Genomic DNA, 24,715 nt, shown 5'->3' with positions numbered 1-24,715 from the left:
ATGGTATTGTTACATTAGAGAAACTGAGGATCCTGCTGAAGGTTGGGGAGTGCTTCACCACTTATAGAATGGCAGCTGAGATGAAGGATTGATCATGAGGGAGAATTTACAGATAGGTTACAAACTTCAAGACTAAAAAATTATATGTAGGAATTAAGAGTTTTATCAATTAAAGAATGCAAGAAATGATGGCATTTTTCTTTTTTCTTTTTTGGGAATGTCTACGTGAGTGTAGTGTGCAGGTGTGTATGTTTGCATGCATGTGGATTGAGGTAAGAACAAATGCATGTACCTATATGTGCACTTGCATGAGGGAGTGTATACAGGTACATGTACATGTATGCACATGTGTGTGGATGCCAAAGGTTGATATTGTGTGTCTTCCTCAATGGTTTTCAATTTTTCTTTTTTTTTTTTCATTTTCAATTTTTCTACTGAGGGAGGCTTTCTCACTAAACTCATAGCTCCAGTCTAATAGCTCACCCTTCTTAACACTGAAATTACTAATGGGCTCCTACACACATCTGCTTTTATGTGGGTGCTGGAATCAGAAATCTGGTTTTTAGGGTTGTGTGACAAATGTTTTATATGTTGATCCATCTCCCTGGCCCTTCTTTCCATGCATCATTCCCACCATGGCTCCTAGTTTATATTTAGAAAGAAAAAAATGGCCAGCATAATACAAAATGATGTCTTTGCTGTTTGAAGGTAGATTCATTAAATCACTAGACCAAGATAATATCAGCTACCAACAAGCATGAATAAGAAGTTAATCTTGCTTAACCAAAATTAGGCCTAAAAAGATTAGTTTTACATCCAAAATGCTTGCCTTCCTAATGTTACTCACCTGAGGACCTTGATTTATTCCTGAGTTCAGAGGATTTCCAAGAACGTATTTCTTAGCCCGCTCAACACTCCTTTTCACAAACTCATCATAAATGGACTCCTCAACGAAAAGCCTGGATGCTGCTACACAAATCTGACCCTGGTGGAAGAACACTCCTTGGTGTGCAAACTCAACAGCACTGTCCACTGCAAAGGAAACACTCACAAGGGAGAAGGAACATTTTGTAGAGCATACACCAACACACATATATTTCTCAGATGCAATATGGTGACAGGAAAAATGATCGATCATCTGATGAGACATAGACTCAATGTATTCCACTGCTTAGAAGCCAGGTAACAAATTAGACTTGTTGATCCTTTACTTACCATGGAAATAATAATGACAAGAGAACTCTGAAAAGATGGTGTCTCTTATGACTTCTGAGGTATGTAGATTGATTAGAAGATCAAATATCACTGCAAATAACTTTATCACTACTTCCATTTTATAGTTCTTCAGGCAATTGTATTTCTTTTAGGTGTCGGGTTTGAAGTAGCTGACAAGAGAAATCTGAATTGCCCATTGCCTCAATCATACCACAAAGATACATGCTCATCTATGTTCATAGCAGCACTATTTGTAATAGCCAGAACCTGGAAACAACCTAGATGCCCTTCAACTAAAGAATGGATTAAGAAAATGTGGTACACATACACAATGGAGTACTACTCAGCAGAGAAAAACAATGACAGCATGAAATTTGCAGGCAAATGGATGGAACTAGAGAATATCATCCTGAGTGAGGTAACCCAAACCCAGAAGGACAAACATGGTATGTACTCACTCATAAGTGGATACTAGATATAAAGCAAAGGACAGTTAGACTGCAACCCACAGAAGCAGGGAGGCTATATAGAAGGGGGAACCCTAGGATGACTGAGGTTTATAATAAGTTTTGGGTTTACTCAATTACTGGGCAAGCCTCAATGAAATATTTCATTATTAGGATAAAAATTTATACTGTATGAAGCTGATAATAGAAAAATAAATAAATAAATAAATAAATAAATAAATAAATAAATAAATAAATAAAAATGTTTTTTTAAAAAATCCCATTGCCTTTAATAATTTCAAAACATTATTGTATACTTTGGTCAATAAAAAAATGTTAGCTTTCTGAAAATGAGACCCAAACAACTAAAAATCACTACATCAGAACAATTCACCCTCCCACTCTACTCCAGGAAAAACATTCCAAAATCTAACTAAAGCCTAAGTCATGCAAACATACAAACTCTTTGCTTAGGGCTGGTGAGATGGCTCATTGGTTAAGAGCACTGCTTTTCAAGAGGACCTGGGTTCAATTCCCAGCAATCACATGGCAGCTTGATATTGACTATGTAACTCTAATCCCAAGGGATCTGGAACTCTCACACAGAGACATGCATGTTGGCAAAACACCAATGTACACAAAGGGAAAAAAAAAACCTCTTTGCTTAGTTTAGATGGTCCAATGTGCCTAGATTTTTTATTAGAATATTGTTGATTCTAAACAAAAAGACATGAGTGTGTGCGTGTGTGTATGTGTGTGTGTTAATTTTATAAGTGAAGAATGCTCAGTTTATGATTGTAGAACTCAGGTATGAATCTGTGAGCTAAGACTAGGTATTGAAAGTGTAGTGAGAAGAGTTTACAGAGTGACAAACTAGGAATTTTGCTAACCAAGTGGTCAGTTCTAATATTTCTAGTAAAGATCCCAATAGTTACAACAGCAACTTCTATGGACTTTTTGCTTATAGCCTCGTTGTAAGTATGAAGCCACTGAAGGACAAGTTAAAGAAATTTTTATCACAAATTTCACAAATTTCAGCTAAATTGCTACTGTTTAGGAAGTAACATGAGGATTTCGTTTGGCAATAAAATCAGAATGATCTGAATCATTATGGATAAGGTCACATAAAACAATAAATTTAACTACCCTTAATATGAGAGAGGGGGAGGAGGGGAGAGAGAGAGAGAGAGAGAGAGAGAGAGAGAGAGAGAGAGAGAGAGAGAGAGAGAGAGAGAGAGAGATATTTGATAGGTCCAAGTTTCTTCTGGACCTCTCCAGATGAATAGTCCAGAGTGAAGGAGAACTTGCTGGCAGCAGGCTCCTTTTGGTCACAAATGTCTCAAGTATCACATGTCCTCAACACAATTGAATGTATGGAATTACCAAAACCACATCACAGATCCTCGACACAGTCCATTTGTACTACCTCAGATTGACACTGGGAAGTAGCAAGCTATTCCAACCCAAGACAAAATCTTATCTTTGTTTAATTTATGGGCTATATGCTATAGGAACAATTTAAATGCTTTCCAGAATCACCATGGACTCTAATTCCTTACATCTTGAGACAAAGTCACTTTTGAGACTCCAGGTGACTGTGACATTATCAGGCATCAGGAGGAAGAAGATGAGATGCTAACGGGGGACTTATACTCACAGTCAGCATCCGCAAACACTATGCAAGGACTCTTTCCCCCAAGCTCCAGGGTGACTCTCTTCAGATTGCTTTTCCCTGCAGCTTCTTTGATTAATTTGCCAACCTGGAATCAAACATCACAGAGGAAGAAGACGAGTTTGTTCTCATGTAGATAGGTTCATTTAATACTTTCCACTTATAGGACATTTGCACCACATTTAGTTTTATTTAGAAGAACCATGAAATGGTGTTGCTCAAGATCTGACACCTTCAGGTGTAAAAGTCTCTGCCATCAAGACTGCAAATGTGAGGCAAGTCAGAAAATGCTCGTGGACAAATATCAGAGATGACTTTAATGGGTGGACAGGTAAGAGTTATTTTTCATTTTCATCACAACTTCCTCTTTGTATTTGATCAGAAATACTCCCCAAGCACCTCAGGTATTGACTTTTCACCCCTCTGGTGACATTCAGACAACTCTGTCCAGACAAACTAGTATTCTCTCCTTCATCTAAATCTCAACTCTCTTCCTCTCTTTCTATACCCTCCCAGGCCAGACTGCCTCCAGGTTGGTCCTTTATTTGGGATCAGCTCTTAGCAAACATCTTCCTTGAAGCTAGTTCTGATGAGATGGACATGAGTCTGATTCTTTTTCCCTGATCTCCTAAATCTCATAAAGATGTTCCTGAGTCAGCCTCAAATGGCGTCATGTATATCTGTGTAAATCTCCTAACTACGCAGTCACTGCCTGTTTCCCTGCCGATTTATCACAGTGGTCTCACTCTTAATCACTTCCCTCTATTTCTTTCTTTCTCTCTCTCTCCATCTACCTACCTTACCACTCTTCCCCTTTTCAAACACATGTTACTTTGCACAGAAAAAAAGAAACTGGCTCTGAGCTGTTTGTTCCTACCACACTTAGCTGGAGTCCCACCATTATCATTTCTTCTCTAATTCTAGTTGCTTCTTTGAAGAAAAATACATTGCTTTTGTTTTATTTTATTTCTCTGTGGATCCTTTCCTGTCTAGAATACTAGAATATTATCTATGATCATTGTTGGTTTTGACTTTTGAATTCTGTTTAAATTATTATTGAGTCTCTCTCTCTCTCTCTCTCTCTCTCTCTCTCTCTCTCTCTCTCTCATTGTCAGGCTTTTTTTTCCTACTCCACATGCTGGAATGTAATGAAAGTTTTCTACTTAATCAGAAAAACAAGGTAATTGTTTAGGTCTATGTGAAGACTGAACTGCTATTGTGCATTTAGACAGTAGAGAATTAAGTTGCCTAGACTTCCAATCTTTTAAATATTTTATGAATAAATTTAACTCTGAAATTAGATCAACAGAAATAAATAAATAGTAAGTAGGTATGCTTAGGGAAACCCTGGCTAAAAATTAACTTATACCCACTTATTCTTTCACAGTGTCTTCCTCATTTCTCACTGTGGCCTAATTTGTATTTCCTACCACACACATTCCTAATCATCTGACAGTCTCAAAGGCTTTATTTCTCCTAAGAAATGGTAATGATGACACTAAAAATTGTTTACTATACTCTTTCTGAATTAGTAAAAAGTATTTTCTTCTATCCAAAAATCATCCACTTGTGCTTGATAAACATATTTGGAGTCTAGAGTAAGTAACAAACTACCAAAACAACTTTTTTAAAGAAAGTTTTGGCTGACAAGACAGCTTCACAGAGCATGTTTCTGCTTGTTAGAGATGAGACATTCAGAAAATGGGACTACCTCTGTTGATCCCGTGAAGGATACTTTGTCAATGTCCATGTGTGAGGAGATGGCTGCCCCTGCGGTTGGCCCATAACCAGGGACAATATTCACCACGCCAGGAGGAAATCCTGCCTACAAGGTAAGAAGCAAGCAGTTAATAGATCAAGAATTCAATTCATAAAAGACCCGAGTGGGAGACAGCTGCTGTTTCATTGTGCTCAACTTGGAAGTTCTTTTATCAGGAAAACTCATCTAAGTGTATTTGTCCTTTATTCATTGCTGTTTTTAATTTCTTATCCACATGAAAATCTCTCTAAAAGTGGTAACCCCTTAGAACACTATGTTCTAAGTACAAATCTGTCTCTACTGTGCATTAGTTGCTTCTCATTTGCTATGATAAAACATTGACCAAAACAAACTTGGGAAGGAAGAAGTTTATTTGGTTTATAGGTTACAACTATTGTTGAGGGAAGCCAAGGAGGAACCTGGAGCTAGGAACTAAAGCACAGACCATGGAGAAATGCTACATACTCCCTTAATTTCTTTAGTTAGCTCATCTACCTTTATTTATTTATTTTTTTTTAGCGAGGACCACCTGCCTAGGGATAGCACTGCCCACAGTGGGCTGAGTTTTACTACATCAATCAGTAATCAAGAAAATACCCCACAGGCATAGGCACAGGCCAATCTGATGAAGGAAATTTCTCAGATGAGGCACACTCTTTTTAGGTATGTCAAGTTGATAACAAAATTGTGACAACTGATCATCACTCCAATAATTAGCTGTGTCAAATTTTATAAAAGGAACTCAAATTGATAGGATATAAGAGTGTATATTAAATTACCTAAAACAAAAGGTAGAATTCATTGTCACCACCAGCAAAACTAAAAACATATTGGCACAGCAGGCATATTAGCATATAGAAGCCTCCAACTTCTAGAGATAATAAAACTAAAATAACTGCAAAATGTTCACAGACGCAACCAGGCCAGTTATAAACTGGATGGTGAAGATATAGCTCAATAAGTAACGAGTTACAAAGTAACTTGCTATAAGCCTCTGTCATTATTTAGGTGGAGAGAAGATTGTGCTGGCTGACAGAAGTCCCAGCCTGTAGTCCTGCTTCTTTCATCTGCATGACTGGGCAGGAGCCATGTGTGAACAATGAAGTTCACAGTAGTGTGAATGAGGCCTGTAAGGTAAACGAGGGACCCTGCATGTTTAGACTCTGGAGACTCACCTCTTTTATTAAAGACGCCATGTGAAGAGCAGTGAGAGGAGTTTGCTCTGCTGGCTTGACAATCACAGTGTTCCCACAGCAAAGGGCAGGGCCGATCTTCAAAGTGAACACAAGCAACGGACCATTCCACTAGAGAGCAAAATTGAACACTGGACTCTTTGCATCACTCAAAACCATATTTGTTAATGATACCTGCTACTCTGATGAGAGTTGACTAACATTTTAGAAGTAGTGTGTAATTATCTAGTTTATTTTACTTAATTTCACAAAAGAAACTAGTAAATGATAAAAAGCTCAAAACAAACTATATAGGAGAAGGGAAAAGGAAAGAGCTACCAAATTCAATCAAGTCCTACTATTTTGAATTCTTTTTTTTTTTTTTTTTTTTTAAATTTATTTATTATGTATACAGTGTTCTGTCTGCACATATCCCTGCAGGCCAGAAGAGGGCACCAGATCTCATTACAGATGGTTGTGAACCACCATGTGGTTGCTGGGAATTGAACTCAGGACCTTTGGAAGAACAAGCAGTGCTCTTAACCTCTGAGCTATCTCTCCAGCCCTTGAATTCTTATTTTACAAGAAAAATGCTACTGGATGGTTTCATATACAGTTAAGCACATTGTAATTTATTTGCATTTAAAAAATGTAAAATCCTCTTCCTCTTTCTCCCTGGAAGGCACTGATTGTATTTTATCCAATATTATAATTTGGAAAAATTTATATTCAGGAGATTGTGTGTCCATGTGTGCTGGAGAGTAATCTCAGGGATTTAAACACATTGAATGTGTTCTCCACACCAGGGAGCTAGGCTCAGCCAAGGACAAACAACATTGTTAGAGGCAAAGAAATGTCACATTCACAGGATGAGTGCTTGAGTTCTGATCCCAGCAAGCCAGCTATAAGAAGTCAAATGTATGACCATTTCTTTACTTATGCATTCACCACCCATGAGTGGTGAAAACAGTCCTCTCTACTTTAGATGAATGTCCTCAGGATGAATTAAGCAACTGATGGCTATGGCATAGCACACACTTGTCTAGCATGTGTAAAACCCAGGGTTTAATCCTCAGAACAACAGAACAAAACAGGAGAAGTTAATGTTGATACTTATCCAACAGTGCTAGCTGTTAGAGGGATGTAGGTGTGTTTGAGTATTTTTTAAGCCTTTGATGTACTGAAGAGTTCCATTACATACATTGGTATGTTCAGTCTTACTAAATGAGAGTCATTGTCATTCTGAAAACTTCAGGATACCTCACTGTGTTTTCATTTAGCCTTTTAAATTATGTCAGCTGTATGTGGCCAGTGTCCTCTGTTAACCTTCGAGGAAATCTGGTTACATTTCGAACATGATTTTTAGGCAGAAGAATTTTGAGTACCCAAACTTGCTATTTAAAGGTACAATACAGGCCACACACTTTTCCATTTGTCATGGAAATTATTACTTCCGTTTAAATCAAAAGATATTTTCCAGGATTTGATCAATCTTGCTGTTGCTACTGTCCATGGTGGGGAGTCTCAAGAAGGAGACAGAAGTATTGGGAGCAGTGAGCCCTGCTGTGTCCCACTGAAAGATCCCAACACAGATGAGCCATGACAAACTTTTGTCATATACTTATAAATCACAGCTCATTAAAAAAAAAAAAAAAAGAACACAGCACAATTTCCAAAACAACCCATGCAATAAACACTTAGGGCTCACTAGGCAACATTAAAATACTCTCAAGGGGTACAACAATGTATTGAGGGGGTTCTGGACCAGCTAGCTCATATCCAAGAAGCTCAATTACAGGAATATGTGCTTCAGGAAGACATGCTTACTGAATTTACTTCACACATAACCACCACATAAGCTTCACGCGTGTGGTAATGGGATTCAGATCAAATGGAATTACAGCTTTTCCCCCCCTTTGGGAATCATGAAGGAGAACTTACAGGTATGATTTGGCCACACACCCCAATAGGTTCACGTCTTGTATAAGTGAAAATATCTCCATCTGAAAAACAGAGCAGACACACCATCCATTAAGTTAAAATGTGGTGGGCATGCATGGCAGGGAGATGTGAGATTGGTATGAGAGGAGCCCCACAGTGAATAGCAAAAGGGAAGCAAAATATCCTATCTATAAAATTAACAACATAAATGATGGAGCCTCAAACAACAATCTGAATCCAAAGACCAATGTATATGAAAATAAGTGATGAGATGGGGAAAGATTTGACAAGAAGTTGACACCATTCCTCATATTCCAAGATGGCTCCCTTCCACATCACCATCATTTACAGAGTGGTGCAGAAAGGAGCCTGGAAGTGAGAATTTCTCTGGATAAGGGTGGACCCATGTGCGAATGTTCCCAGCATCTCAAATCTCCCAGGAGCAACAACTTTTAAGAAGGCAAATGATTTTAAATAGTAAAACATCTCCAACAAATAAGAAGTCTTTCTCTAGACTTATTCTAGCTTTGAGACTTCCTTTTTCCTTCCAAAAATAAATGCAATCTCTTATTCCATGAACAAAATATCTGAAGTGAAATGTGATTCTTTTCTGTCTTGATTTGACTAACTCTCGTGCCTCACTATCAACACAAACCTAAATGTATTTTGGAAAAGGAAATCTTAATAGAGAAAATGCTGCCGTCAGATTGTTCTGTAGACAAGTCTATGCAGCATTTTCTCAACTAATGATTGACACTGGATTGCCCAGCCCACTGTGAACAGTGTCATCCCTGGGCAGATGATCCTAGATTTTATAAGAAATCAGGCTGAGCAAGCCATAAAAAGTAAGCCTACAGTAAGTCATATTTCTTCATGGCCTCTGCTTCAGCTACTGTCTCCAAGGTTCTTCACTAAATTTTTGCCCTTACTTCCCTCAGAGATGGAATATAGTGTAGAAATACAAGTGAAAGAGACCCTTTCCTTTACAAGGAATTCTGCAAAATTCTGCTTTTGATCATGGTGTTTTATCACAGCAAATACTCACTTTGATGTGGTCCCATTTGGAGTTTTGTTGATGTATGTTTTGTTCCGGCTGCCACAGGAACCTACTACTAACACACAACCAATTTTCCTGTCAAGATCTACAGATACTTTGAATGGATTCCTCTATGTTTCCTAAGAGTAGAGTTAAGAGGCACAGAATAGCCCCCTTCATAGTACCTTTGTTGTCTTGTTCTCATTTTCTAACTTCCTGCCTAGTACCTCTTATATTGTGTCTTCCAGTTATATTGAAAGCACACATCATAGACAGAATTGAAGTGAATTATTTGAGTTACTAAAGTCATTACAGTTAGAGATGTGAAACTGCCTCCTACTCTTTCCCAACTGATTCATTTCTCACATGAAATACTCGTCATGTGTCTGTTATGCTACTTGCATACCTCACTATAGCATGAATCTTAAATGTTCTTATTAATAAAAACAAACCCAGGAGCCAGGTATTGGGGTGAATGCTGAAAGATCAGAGAAACAAAATAAGCCACAGCTAATCTTACCTTACCAACTTCTCAGCCGATCCTGTTTCCTCAAACTGGAAGTCTCTGAGTCCTCATCCAAATGGATCTCAGCTTAATTGCTGATAAAAGCTTTAAAAGCCTAAAAAGCCTCTAGTTCTTGGTCCTCATGCCTTATATACCTTTCTGCTTCTTGCCATCACTTCCTGAGATAAAAGGCGTGTGTCTTTCCCAAGCAAGACATGAGATCTCAAGTGCTGGGATTAAAAGGTGTGTTCTACTACTGTCTGGCCTCTATGTCTAATCTAGTGGTTGTTCTGTTCTCTGACCCCAGATAAGTTTTATTAGGGTACACAGATAAAATACCGTCACATTTCCTCACTAAGTAACACACAAAATTTCCATACAAAGATTCTTAACTTGGTTGGTAATCAGCTTCATCTTGCTTTGATACTTTTGGAAAGCATTAGTGTGAATTGGGTTGTTGAAGTACATTGAGCTAAGCATACTGGGCTTGAATGGGCAGAGACTGGCACAGGTGGCTCATTCTGGATATGCAAAGTCTTAGGTAATAATATCACAGAAGAGATATGAATGGCATTATGGGAATGGAGCTCAAATAAATAATTTCTGTGGCCAGCTTTGAAAAGTGTGAACCCTGAGATATCTCACTCAAATTAGTAGTTGAGTCTGTGAGAATATTCTTACTTTAATTCTGTCTAAACTGTCCACAATGTTGACTCTTAATAGAACTTCCAGCATCAGACTGTATTGGGTCAATGTGAGGAGGAAAATAATTATTTACCTAATTGATGGGCACATCTATCAGGGAGAATTTGAAAGTATGCAGCTCTGCACTAATGGCCTCACCTCTACCATTACATTGGCAATTTCCCAAATGTACTTACCACTTGGTATTGTTTGGCCATGGATCTTGTCAGCCCAGCCTGCACAGTACTTTAATGACTTTATGCTGATGTCTAAATCCATCATGTATGCGTGGGGAAAGACTTTCCCAGCATTCATTGACTCCATTGTCTGAAATAAGATAGTAATATCAAAGTCTAAACTTTCAGCAATAAAAATTAGATCAAGAATATACAGTCAATGTTTTCAGTACTTATGTACTAGAGAAATATAAGGATTCTTAAATCTAATGTTCCTTTTAAGGAAGTATCAAATGACTTGTCTGTGGTCACATAACAAGATCCTGGTGGGAGAGGCAGTGAGATTCTAATTGCCTAACCTTGCTAATCTTTCTGTCAGACCCTAAGTACCTCTGGCTAAGCAGTGTCTAAGAGCTGGTTTTGTAAGCACACAGCTACAAAAATGATTCTTAGTTTCCATGTCCTATCAGAGTTCCAACAAGTTTCCACAGTTCGTCCGTCCGACTGTAGCAACAATATAGTGTTTGCAACTATTCACAATGTCACAATAATACTCATATTCCTCTCATGTATAAACAATCTGCTCATACAATTCTAATTGTATGTTCACATAATTGTAACAACTGCATCTTTCAACAGGGATTTGCCAAAGTAGAGATTTTAACTATAAACCCCCTGTTTGGGAAATATTGTCATAATAATTTCAATAATCCCTCCTCTCAGAGCTCAGTGAACACCATGGAAGAGAAGGCAGAAAGAGTATAGGAGCCAGAGAAGATGGAGGACACCAGGAGAACAAGGTCCTCTGAATCAACTAAGCAAGGTACACATGAACTCACAGAGACTGAAGCAGCAAGCACAGGGCCTCCACAGGTCTGCACCAGATCCTCTGCAGATATATTAAAGGTTTTAGCGTAGTGTTTTTATGAGACCACCTAACCATGAGAACAAGTGGGTCTCTCACTCTTGTGCCCACTCTTGAGGCTACTTTTCTTCTGATTGTTTGCTGTGTTCAACTTCAATATGATGGCTTTTACTTTATCTAATTATATTTTATTTTATCATATTTGGTTGTTATCTCTTAGAAACCTGTTCTTTTCTAATGACAGACCAAAATGGAGTAGATCCATATGCAGGGGAGGGGGGCAAGGAACTGGGAGGAGTAGAAGGAAGGGAAATATAATTAGGATACATTGTATGAGAAAAAGAATCTATTTTCCATAAAAGGAAAAATAAAAAATTATGAAACTCCACATTTTCCTATCTTAGCAGTCAGTATCTTCTCCTCCCCTTTTCATGAAGACTTTAAAGGATGCTTTGGAATCATATAATCCACTGGGTGGTCACCTGGCAAGATGATATTTGATATTGCCCACTATCTTAAATTAACTCACATGTGACTTTATATCTATTCTTCTCTCCCTATGGCTCTCATGCTGACCGAGGAAGTTAGCGCTTTTCATTAAGACAAATGAAAAGAGCTAAGCTTTGGGAAATGCTGATGACTTTCAATAGAACATTTCAGTTAGTATACATTTATTTCAGAGCTATGAATTCTATTTTGGCATGTTTTGAACAATGCAGAATCCTTAAGGAATGGATGATTCTCAATAATCGCTGAATTGCAGATTTTTTAATAAAGTGAAAGTTTGAATCTTATTTTCACCTAAGATTCTAAAGCTAATAACACTTTTTCTCAGTTGTAAGTTATATACTGCTTTGTTTTCAGTTGGCTTTACTAAAATTCAAAACTGAAAAGACAAGGAAATGTACCCTCCATCCATGTTTTATACTGACTTATTTAACTATTGAAATTAGAAAATATAAGCCCTGAGAGCATAAAGAGCTTTAATGACAATAGCAAAACTAGATTCTGGACTCTTGAGAAGTTCTAGAGAAAAGGCAGGTGGGTGGTAGTTTGTTGATCTGGCTCTAAACCAAACCGACCAGCCACATGGAGCAGTGAGTGCTCTCAGGAGTTTCCCCACTGTCTCTCATTGGTTTGGGTTAATACTCACAGCCAGCAGCAGGCGATCTCTTTCTATTAAGTCAGCCAGCTTGTTCAGCAGTCGCCCCCTCTCTGAAGCATCCATGGTGCGCCATGGGGAGCCAATCTGGAAAGCCTGTCTTGCAGCCGTGACTGCCTTGTCAACATCTGCCTGGAAATCACACAGCATTCAATTCAGGATGGTCAAAACACTAGATGAGCAAAAACAACATCGCACCCTTATAAACTAGGACACAGTCCTCACAAACGGAATCTAGGTCTCCATTAGCCCAAAGTCCAGAACATTCCACACACTCGGCACCACAATATGCTGGAATTGTTTCTCTTGAGTAATGTTTCAAATAAGCTCCAAATTCTTATCAAATAGTTAAAGTCCTAGAACAGAAGTGCTGTTTTAATAGTTGTTACTTTATCTCATTGTAGAACACAGTGTTTATTTTATTTGAAATAAGTTTCTAGTTAATTTACACGCTTTATTTCATTTGATTCAGAAAATGCTATAAGAAAAACCTATTCCTCACTTTACAGATGAAGAAATTAAAGCAAAAAGAGAAAGGCTATCTCAGGACAAATAGAGTAGCTGTAAGTCATGTGTCCTGCTCATCGCTCTACATCTGCCACTTAGACCCTCATATCCATAATCTTTCATAGCCAATCATAACAGTGCTACCACCTGGGTGACAACTGAGTAAATTTATCTGCTAGTGTTCAATGTTTCATATTTAAACTGAAGCCCTGTGTGGATGATAAGTCCCTAGCATACATAGGCATCCTAGTCCCTAAATAAGTAGAGAAGAAAGTTTTTTTAATTAATAATATACTACTTATAACCTCATTAATTGAAACAAAATAGAATAGTAAAGTCACACCCACATTGTTAGCTTTCTTGTTTTTGCTCATGTACTTTGATCACCACTGCATTTTTCCTTTAATTTACTCCTTTAAATTTCCTAAGCCACTTCCCTTCCAAACTTTGCCAGGGTCACTCCATTCCTCTGTAGATCCCTACTCATACTTCTAGTCTCTTCCAGTTCACCTGCTGAAAGCATCACTGCTCCTTCCATTTCTACTCCATGTGCTTTTTAAATTTCATCAAATCAACTGCAAATAGTATGTATGTAGGGACTATTCCACAACTATTCATCTACAGGACTCACTAATTCATGGAACTCCATAAATCAGGATAATGAAAAGGACAGTGGGCTTCAGCTTGTTGAATGAACCTTGAGAATGAGAATACTGTGTTTTTAAACCACACGTTTTAAACTAGTGAGACACAGCTCTGTGTGGATCCCTCTACTCAGTGTTCTGTCATTGGCCTTTGCTTAATAAGAGCTTTCTGATCTCTCCGAGGGATGAAGAGAAATGACTTTGAGACATCATGTAACCATGCATGCCAAAAAAAAAAAAAAAAAAATCAAACAACAAAACCCTGCTTACAGAAAACTGTTATGAGTAAATTTGTTTTTGTGGTTTTGTCATTTGGGTTATGACTCTCCTTTTCTCAGACCAGATATTTAATCTTACAGGACTAGAAATAGACTAAAGATGTGAATTTTTAATTTGGAAAAAAAATGGATTCTGAGTTCTCCTTTTTAGTTTTGAAGCACCCAAATATCCAACCACTGTATGGCATGCTATCAGTTGGCTAACAATAGGACAGTGGGGTAGAGTTTGTTCTGAAATATTAGTTAGAGGAGGAACATACAACTGAACATCACACTATCGTATTATAAACACAGGCCGTGTGCTAACTTCAGCAGCACATACACTAAAATCGGAATGATACAGAGAAGACTAGCATGGCTTCTGTGCAAGGATGACACACAAATTCATAAAACATTCCATATTTTTAGAAAGCTAAGAAAAAACAAACAGGTGAAGGAAAGTGTTCAAGACTAGAAAATGGAAACAGAAGCAATAAAGAAAGCATAAGCTGAGGGAATTTGGGGAATGGAAAATCTAAGTAAACACGTTTCCCTTAGTATCCCAGAAGAACTGTTCCCCAATTCAGTGAAAGATAATTTAAAGTCATGAATGCTAAACATATGATGTAGTATTTACATATTACCCATCAGACATCCTTTCAATAACTGCACTTCTGATGCTGAGTACAAATGCCCACTAGGTGTGTACACAGCTGTGACAGGCCTCATCACATCATCTATGTTAGCAGCTACACATTTCAGATCTCAGGGTTGAATTCACCAGTGTAGAATCTGAGGGTGCGGATGGATCACTCTATTCTAAACTGAAGTTGTGCCACAACTTGTTTGAAGTTCATTTTCTTTATCTTTAAACTCACAGCTATCTCACACTCTATGTGGCAGATATGCCTAACGCTCACAAGATGGGGTTAACTGTAGACAGTTACTAGAACTGTAATGTCCTAGAAGACAACTCAATATGAAAATGATTACACAGCATCCTAGTCCATTCTAGCACATCCTTTCAGCTTCTCTACCCTCTACTACATAGGCTTTTACTGTAGTACATTGTAAACAGCCTCCCATTCATTATCTCCATTTCCCACTTTCTCTTTAAAGCTACCAGGTTAACTTCACATAATTTATTTTATCACATTCCTTTGCATGTTTGCAACTGCTGGCTTCATCTACAATCCTAAGAGCAAAGATCAAAGATCTTTGGCTTTCAGGTCTAACATTTTCTGGACAGACTTCACTTGCCACCAACTTCCTGTTGACATTTTCCCTGCTCCAGCTGAGCCAGCCCTTCTCATTTTTGCTCCTGAAATTCTTTTTGCATAGAGAATGTCCTACCAGCAAGCCCATTTACTTCCAAAATCTTACACATTTTTCAAGGCCTGTTTTAATATAATAATCTATCTCAATAGTCACCAGATACCCAGCTCAATGGCAGATAATAATCAAGGACTGGTTAAGTTACAAAAAGGAAGACAAGTTCTTTATCACCACAAGTTACTATTGTACTTAAGAATCATGAACCCTGTTTTAGTGATAAACAAAGAGATCTTACTTTATGCTAGTGAAACACAGAAGAATTAGAACCAACATTTTATGCTACATCTGATCTCCACATTCAATTTTCTCAGCAAGGATGCTCAATAGCACTTTGTTAAATAGTCACTGGTATTTGTTGAGTTACTCCATATTGTATAGAACAGTGATTTTTCAGTCTGTTCATTACCCTGTGAGACTCCATTTGATGAGTAGCTTTTGACTCCATTTGGAGGGAGAAAGATGATTGTACCCCCTAGGTGGACCCAGGAACTCTATCATGTACCACCTACCTAGCACAGTCTGATTGAATGACTTCCTCCCAGGGATAGAAAGTGGGCCATCCTGTAAGTCTACTAGGGAGAAGTGAAAGTGTGTGGACAAGTAAGCAGATTAAAATCAAATCAAGGAAAGCAGAGAAAGTACTTATCAGACACCCAGGAAAGGGTGCAACTCCCTTGCCTGGATCCCATAAAGTGATGGACACCTAACACTGTAAGGCATGGCCTCTGAACAAGGTATTGTCTGATACCTGGTGTGTGTGTATCAGGTGCCAAGGACTCTTTGACTCAGCTGGGTCCCTGCTATTGAAGCAGCCTACTGGACAGCCAGTCTGTATACATGTTCACCTGTCTGAACTGTCATTTTCTGTTCTAGACCCAGTTTGGCTTTTGATCTTGCAGTTGAGCTTGGCAGCTTCTCTCTCCCAAATGACCCCAGCCCTCCCCTAGCAGCTCTGCCCAAACAAGGGTTCTTTACCACTAGAGATTCTTTCTAACCCTCTTCTGAAACCTCTTTAACTCTGCTGCAGACTCTTTAACTTGTATTCACTGAGTAACCCATATATGCATACACAGTGTTACAAATACACTTACTTTGTGATGTGTGGTGTGAGAATTAATGTTAGTGATTAATACTGTAATAAAGAATTGGCATTCTCCACAAGCAGATGACTAAGGTGAGTGGCTTTTCTACCAAATTGCTATCATTTAAATGGCTAAATCTTGGGAAATTATTGCTATTCAATGTAGTAAGACATTATGGAAAGACATAAATACATTCGTCTACATTTTGGATATGACACATAAGCCTCCTATGACTTATTCTTGTTGATATTTATACAAAAAAATCATACTTTAAGTAAGTATTTTCCATTATGTGACAACATTTTTGCATTATCCAACATTACAAGTCTCAAAAATGTTTTTGATAGTATTTTCTTTTAAACTTCAAGCTTCCTGAATTGTCAATTTTTATTCAGGGGCTCGCATTTCCAAGATAATTTGGAGTTAAACAGAAAACAGTGACTAGGTTAACTGTGATTTACTGTCATCAAATCGTGTGGCCTAGGGAAAATAAAATATTACAGTTTTGAAGTCAGAGCCACTGAAGTGAAAAAAATGTACTTGCTCTAGTTCCTGCCCCACCTTTGTGATACCATGAAAGGTGAGATATGGCCCAATCGCATCCCCATTGTGCTTGTGAATGGAATCTTCAAAACCCTTAGCCTTTGACCAGATGAGGAAGTCCAGCATATCAGATTCTGCTGTGAACTTTACCAGGTTAGAGCTTTTCTCTAAGCAACACTAGTCACTCTTCATTAGATTGCTCACAAATTGTTTGAACATCAACAATTCTAAAGAGACAATTTTGGAGTTTAATAACTCCAAAAAAGGATACAGATACAGGACTGTGGTTGTGAAGAGCTTATACAGGACTGTGATAAGCTCTTGCTTATCACAGATAATGTCACTAACAATTTCCTCACAGCAGAGGTTCTCAACCTTCCTAATGCTGTGACCCTTTAAAACAGTTCCTCCTCTGTAGTGACTCCCACCATAGGAGTGTTTTTGTTGCTACTTCACAACTATCACTTTATTGTTGTTACGAATCATAATGTAAATATCTGTGTTTTCTGATGGTCTTAGGTGACCCCTATGAAAGAGGTGTTTGACCACCCCCTCAACAAAGGCATCACTATCCATAGGTTGAGAACCACTGCCTTAGAGGACTCATTTGTCCTGCCAACCAGGTTGGCACAGCAACTTGGCTTGCAGCTTGCCTGGGTGTGAATTCTTCTCCCTGATCTTTCTAAAGGAGCGGCAGTTGTCACTAAGGACAGAGCAAATCAGTGCTCCCTGGCAAGGCTGCTGGCATGGTCACCAGCTTTCCCTTCTGTGCATGAGGAAGAAGGTAAACCTCACTGATTCCCCCAGCAAAGTCCTCAGCCTGCCTGACCTGCCAAGGTTTCTACTGAACGCAGGCAGAGAGTTTTGTTTTCCTGATGAGACCAACCCCAGTGTCAGAGCAAGATGTCTCCTAGGAGACATGTTCAAGGCTTCAGTGTTAAAGCAGCAACAACATGATTTTTGTTAACTGACATCTATAGATTCATAGTCTTCGTTTTGAGTGTTGTTCCTGTCATCAAGGAGAAGGCATGACTAGCTGACATGCTCCCTAACTATGTGACTATATTAAAATGGCATGCCCCATATTAAATATTAATGCTAACCCTTAAGAAATGAGACAAATTATTTAATAGTTCGTGCTTCACTATGCTACAGTAGCCTCAGACCATTGAAGTTTTGGACCCTACCTCCCTACTCTAAATTCCCAGGTAACATTGGAAATACTAACATCAGATCTATAGCCTGTGTTTTTTATTGTTTCTTGTTCTCTTGATTTTATGTTCTTTTTTAAGTTCTTGTGTATCATGGTCATTTATTGTCTACCAGATGTACATGTGGCCAATTTTCTTATGCCAAGGACAACAGAACTTTTCCCCATCTGCCTGAGCTATCATGTGTCCATGTCTTTCATTGAACTTGCAGTAAACTTTGAGCCCAGAACAGTGAGAAGCAAAGGCTCCTGGCATGAACTGGACCTATGGGTGTGGGAAAACTTACCTTGTCCCCTTCTTCCACATGGCAGATGACCTCCTCCGTCGCCGGGTTAAGGACAGGAAATTTCTTGCCACTCACTGAGTCATGCCATTCATTGTTTATGAAGATCTGTGGAGATACAGCAATGGCAAAGAAAATGCATTTTAAAATGTAGTAAATTAGAGGGCTTGATGAACTAGAGTTGAGGTATTAAATGTTGCCTGAATATTATGTGTCTTTCCCTGTCTAAAAAACGTTCACATGTGTGTCATTTAACTCCTAAAGAAATATAGAGGTTAGACAATTTGGAATTCAGATGTGTGTCATTAGGACATAGTAATTAGAAGAGGCACCCTTAGATCACTGGAAAATGTCTGAATTTCAATATTGGCACCCTGAATTCGAGTTTCATTAAGAAACTATTTTTATGTGCATTTGACTCCATTCCTTCCTCCTTAGCCTTGTAACATGACCATTATGAGAAAGCTAACAGAAGCATTGCTGTTAATTTCCTGTCTGCACAAAAATATTTTTAGCTAATGAAATATTTTTGTGCATGGAAAGTATTGCCACTTGTTAACTTAAATTCTTTAAAGATATGAGCATTTTTATTTGCACATATGTGTTTGCCTATGTAAGTTTCTGTGTAGCACATACATGCAGGTGCCTGAAGACAGAGGGCCTTGGCTGCCTTAGAACTGGAGTTACAGACAGTTCTTCCTAGTCAAAAGTGTTTAAAGTATGTGAAATGAAAAGGGAGAAGTAAGACCCCAAATCCCTTGAAACAAAATCCTTCACCCCCAAGATCCATGGAAAACCCTCAGAACTTCTCTCTGGTGAAGTCCAGACAGGACATGAATGTACAGGAAAGACTGACAGAAAATTAGGAGAAAATGAGAGGAGAATGACATGGTGGGAAACAGATCTTGGGAATATCAGGTAAAAATATTTTAGAAGTTGAAAACTATTCAGAAAAAAATACACCGGGCAAGATAACTAATGTTGATCATTCCCCATGAACCAGAGCGGGCTTCAAGTGCCACTTAACAATGAAATGCTCTGTCTGCTTACACCTCCTCAGGAAATGGGACTCCTCATAATCCCACTGTAATTGTAAGAGAGAAGAGGCTGGTAGAGATGATAGAGTTTGAGCAGTGGCCCTGTAACTTTCAGAGGAGCTCTTCATGCAAAAGCTCAGTAGCAGAGAAGAAGGGCACCAGGGGCATTTACTCACAGCTCCTAAGGAGTTATAGAGACAGGAATGTGATGGGTGCACTTGGATTTATAAAGTTACAGAGGCTCTCAATACAAAAGATTTTGTATTTCCTTTTTTTAAAAAAAAAAAAAAGTCTTAAATGCTAAACTTCATTTGATCTATCCCCATCAAATAGAACTGAACTAGAGAATGAGGGAAAAAAACCAAAACACTTTGAAAGTTAAGATTATGCAACTCTCTGACTACACTTGTTTTTCTTTCTCTTTTTGTTATTAATCTGCTTGTTTGTTCCTTTTCTTGTGTCCCAAACACTGTTAGAGAAGAAAAAAATCTCCTGGTCAAGAGAACAGAATCTCTGACCTGGGTGTGAGAGTTTACATTACAGTTGGACTGGTTCAATCACTGTGGGCAAGGGACCACTCCTAGGAAGCAGGGCTTACCTTAAGTCAAACTAAAGAGATAAGTAGAATAATTAGTCCTTTGATAAGATACTGTACTTGCCCTTCATAGAAGGGCCACTCCTACTGCAGACGATATGTCTGATCGCTTTTCTGAATTATTCAGAAAAGAATAACTTTCCCTTTTCCTCTTTCTATCACTCTTCTGAGAATGGTTTTCTTAATAGTTTTGTCTTTTCTGCCAAAATTTTGGACTTCCCTTAGTTCTTCCTAAAAACTTCCCTGCCCTCCACGTGGCTCCTAGTCAGCCATGAGTTCCACTTCAAGGCCAGTTTGAGTGACAGGAATATTCCCTTCCTTTTCCAGTCTCCTCCTGTGGGCAGCTGCTGAGGTTTTACATCTGACTTGCCCTGGGGTTTTCCTTCTAAGTTCCAATAATAGTCCTCCAGATTTCATTTGGTTCTATTCATAAATTATTCCACTAATGAGACTGAGAACCCCAAGAGATGACCTGGAATTTCCCTGATATCAATAGCATATGCCTCTTGCAGTAATAAAGAAGAAAATTAAAATAGTGAGGAAAATAATATAGAAATTGAGACACTGCTCAGGCAAAGCCACTTGACAAATATTTCTAACCCCTCCCTTTCATGCTTTGTAACCAGGAGATGAGTTAACAGCCATTGTTTCAACCCCTCTTAAGAGTGAAAATCAAATATAATTCTCTAGGGGACACAGTAAAAGGAACATTCACAGGCATAGAGAAAGCTCCCCATTGAGATTTAATTGAATACATAACTGGTATTCTCCCATGTGTGAAATGCTGTAACCAGCACATCAAAGGTATAATGCTTACTGAGTATACCAGAATTACGTAGAAGATGCACGGAAAAATCAAAATTCACTGAGTGGCATTGTTTATTATTAACTAGAGAAGTATTTGAACACCAAACAAATGCATTCTTGGCTCTTAAATACTTAAGCCCATCATTCTTCCTCAAATGTCCTTATGTAATGTATTTGTAGTGAGGAAGTTTCAATCTGGAAACAACTGTGTTAAGGAACTACTGGTCCTGTGCTTGTACTTGGGACTTTAAGGAATACCTCAATTTTCTAGTACTTTCACCTCATTTTAAATTAATAAGTGCTAAATGAAATAACTCAGAGGAAAGACAGTTCACTTTAAATCTTCCTTCACACACACACACACACACACACACACACACACACACACACAAAGTCTTAGCAAAATTCATAAATGACAAATTAAGAAAAGAAAGAGGGGGATCTTGATGCCCAAATTACATTTCCAATTGGAATCATGCAAATCAAACTCTTTCGTGATTCAAATCTAACTATATAAGCAGTGTCAACAATTCCCGTCTTCTTGAACTACCTGGTCTGTAGATTGTGATAGCAATTTCTTGCAAATGAGAAAGTGTATGGAGGATGTCTATGGTGTGCACACACCTTAGACATCTGTGAACTGTTGGAGAGTGTGGACACATCATAGTTTGCATATTCTGACTTGTCAAAATCTAAATCTAAATTGAAAGCATTTTCTCTCCATCAAAACCTTGTGAAATCATGCCTGAGGGCACTTCTAGCTGCTTGTGGGCCACAGCCAAGGCTCACTCTCTCTGCAGAACTTGTCCTAAGCAAAGAGCCCCTAAACCAGGCAGCTTTGCCACTTCAGGTGCTTTGGAAAATGCAAAAGCTTTCAGGGATTCCACACCACATCCATTTGCTCAAAAGGAAAAAGAAATACATGAGAGAGGGCATCAGGCTCTTCTCATTAACTTTAACATTCTTGGATTTCATTGTTTAGTTTAGAAGTCAGCATGATTCTCCCCAGAGTTGAACAGTTCATCTCTCACTTTGTTTTTTTCATTATACTGAAACTCAGCTAATTTTAAGTGACTTTTCTAATAACTTGGATGTGTGTTGGGGGGGAGGTGTGTGTGTGTGTGTGTGTGTGTGTGTGTGTGTGTGTGTGTGTGTTATATTTATTTCTTAATTTTGGAATCTTAAGATCTGCTGAAGAAACAGGCATGAAACTTCTTAGTAGATACAATTACAAGAGTCCCTCAGGACAAGCCCAGCCTGATCAATTGCTCTCCCTGGCTGCAGATTCCAAAGCCTGGGTCAGCCTCTTCCTCTTGTGCCTCTAAATATTTAGCAGCTAGCAATGGCATGTTTTCACCAACAACAGCAAACTTGCCTGGAGAAATAAACAAGTACTGTGCCTATCTCAAAATAAGAAAAATAATTCAAGTCCATTTGGGGGTTTGGGCAGCAGGCTCCATTCAATGTTCAGGTGTAGGTCCTCCAACCTCCACAATGGCAACAAACATATAGTTATGTTATCCTACTTTAGTGTGCTATTTTGAGAGAGGGAGACACCTTTCCACATGTCTGGCTTCTTCCAGTAAGTTCCACTGTTTGTCTGCCTTACCATGAGAGCTCACTGCACAGGGTTAATAGAACTGCTGCTCACTCTGGTTCACTGCACTCTGGCACAAGAACTGTTTGCACAGAAGAAAATCTCTTTCCCTTGGACATGTGTCAAGATATAAACTCGTGAGAGGTTGTCTGCTTTGGTTTAGAATTCATCACTGAATCAGGCCACTAACAGCAAGCATTATATTTTTATGTTAGCAAACAGCTCTAACAGAAACTGCAATCGACCCATGCTTTAACCAGGCCCCCAGGGAAAGCCCCACTTGCAAGTGTCTTACCTTGGTATATTGGATCTTCAAGTTGGCCAGCGGGGCAGGGACTTGAGGTTGTGCAGGGGAAGACATTGCTGGTTTGGCTCCTGGAACACAGGTGACAGGCTCAGCAATTTGGTTCTGATAGAGCACTTGATCCTTTTTATGTGCACGCAGGAAGGGTCATTTGCATATTGGGATATGATTGGATGGGCAGTCTCAGAGCAGGGCAGAAAGGACACTACTCTCTTCTAACACCTAAGGTTGGGAGCCTTTGCCTTTAAATGTAAATCCTTAAGGAACCTGCACCTCAGCCCTGAACTTCCATCTGGAGATTGCTCACTATTTAGAGATGAATTAGTTTAGGAAGCCAACCCTGTGCTGAGGGTGTGTGTGCAGCTGCTCCTGACACTGGAAGCCAGTTATTGTTTTCTGGGTCTTTCATGACTTTTTATGTTCTCATGTAACTTTCTGTTCTCTGATAGACTGGGAATCAGGGAATTAGTGAAGTGAAAAAGAAAAGGCTCTTGTTCTCGATAGGAGCTAGAGGGAGAAGACCATGAATCTTCAGGTTAAAGCTGCCAGAATACAAATCTATGTCCTGGGTCAGAATGTTGCTGGGGAGAAAAGCCCTCTCTCTAGACTGTTTTTGGACACGTTTAAAAAGTTAGCCAATCAGGTTTATCTCCAGTCTGAGTAGCAGTCCTAGTATCAAATCAGATCCTCAAACTATTTTTGTCTTTCCAGTGGGAACAAAAAATTGTCCAGGCCTTTTCATTCAGAGTTCCTGGTCACACACAGACCCTTAAAGAGCATTATACTCTTTGAAAGTAAAGAGTCTTTGAAAGCAAAAGTAATGGAAGATTTGGGGAAGGTCTGGACTTGTGAATAATTACAATTTTCAACCTGTGGGTCCCAACCCCTTGGGGGAGTCACATATCAGATATCCTGCATATCAGACATTTATTTTACAATTTGTAACGGTAGCAAAATCACAGTTGTGCAGTAGCAACAAGATAATTTTATGGTTTTGGGTCACCACAATATGAGGTACTATATTAAAGTTTCACAGCATTAGGAAGGTTGAGAACCACTGAGTCCCACTACAGTCAAGGTAGTGTATAAAGAAAGATTGTAAATTGCACTTCCTAAGAGTTTAAATTCTGAACAGTTTGAGCCAGGAACTTGTAAAGTGCAGTTTCTAACTGTAGCATTTTCACTTTGAAAACAATGCTTCTCTATGTTGCTGCTTCAGCACAAGTTAGAGAAGGAACAAGATAAAACTCTGGATGCTCTGGTTACTAAGAACGAACAGTGACAACTTCTTTGTAGTACAGTTGCCATCTCCCCTGCATGGGGACTTAGCTAGGGGCAGGGACAGGAGTTTGGGAACCTGTTTCTCATTCCACCCTGACCCAAGCTTCTCATTTTGTAAACACACAGAGGAATACAGCTTATGATCATAGGCTCACAGTGTAAGTCTGAAATTTCACTCCAGGCAAAGCATCTCCAGTATGTTATTCCTCCTTTCGAGCTCTGTCTTGATAGCCATAAGATGATCCCCACATAGGCTCAAGATCAGCTTGGGGTCTCCTCGGGAGTAGTTACATACATGGAAATTATGTTTAAACTTTTATTCATCCTGGCAGGGATTGGCACACTTTTTCTCATGAATCAGATAGGAAATACTTTCATCTTCCTGGGACATACCAATTCTGTTGTAATTTAGGCTATCCTGATTAAAAGGAGCAATAGACAACTGATGAATGAAAGATTTATTATGTTTTTAAACTAATTGTATCTAGGAAAAATAGGAGGCAAGTCAAGTTTGGAACACAGAACATTCTTCTATATTCTAAGGCAGTACCTTTTGAATGTCTTTGAGTACTCTGTACCTCTCACATGGATTGCTTGAA

At 38.7% G+C, this 24,715-nt stretch overlaps 1 protein-coding gene and 1 non-coding gene across 2 annotated transcripts in view; one reads left to right on the top strand and one right to left on the bottom strand.

Annotated features, from left to right (window-relative positions):
• LOC131908791 (aldehyde dehydrogenase, cytosolic 1) overlaps window positions 1-22,958 on the bottom strand; it is a 35,472-nt gene extending 12,514 nt beyond the window's left edge. The window contains exons 1-9 of the mRNA XM_059259820.1: window positions 22,827-22,958; window positions 18,499-18,603; window positions 12,625-12,765; window positions 10,628-10,757; window positions 8,206-8,267; window positions 6,268-6,396; window positions 5,045-5,158; window positions 3,319-3,421; window positions 848-1,032 (exon numbers count right to left, since the gene is read on the bottom strand). Coding sequence (XP_059115803.1) covers window positions 848-1,032; window positions 3,319-3,421; window positions 5,045-5,158; window positions 6,268-6,396; window positions 8,206-8,267; window positions 10,628-10,757; window positions 12,625-12,765; window positions 18,499-18,603; window positions 22,827-22,892 — 1,035 coding nt within the window. The 5' untranslated portion in view covers window positions 22,893-22,958. The remainder of the gene's footprint in view (window positions 1-847; window positions 1,033-3,318; window positions 3,422-5,044; window positions 5,159-6,267; window positions 6,397-8,205; window positions 8,268-10,627; window positions 10,758-12,624; window positions 12,766-18,498; window positions 18,604-22,826) is intronic.
• Window positions 14,362-14,468, top strand: LOC131902845 (U6 spliceosomal RNA). The gene has a single exon (XR_009377130.1). It is a non-coding gene; the product is annotated as a U6 spliceosomal RNA (small nuclear RNA).
• Window positions 22,959-24,715: the final 1,757 nt, after the last annotated feature.

This window comes from Peromyscus eremicus, chromosome 1 (assembly GCF_949786415.1).
Source record: "Peromyscus eremicus chromosome 1, PerEre_H2_v1, whole genome shotgun sequence".
NCBI lineage: Eukaryota > Metazoa > Chordata > Mammalia > Rodentia > Cricetidae > Peromyscus > Peromyscus eremicus.
This window is presented reverse-complemented; position numbering and strand designations above follow the sequence as displayed.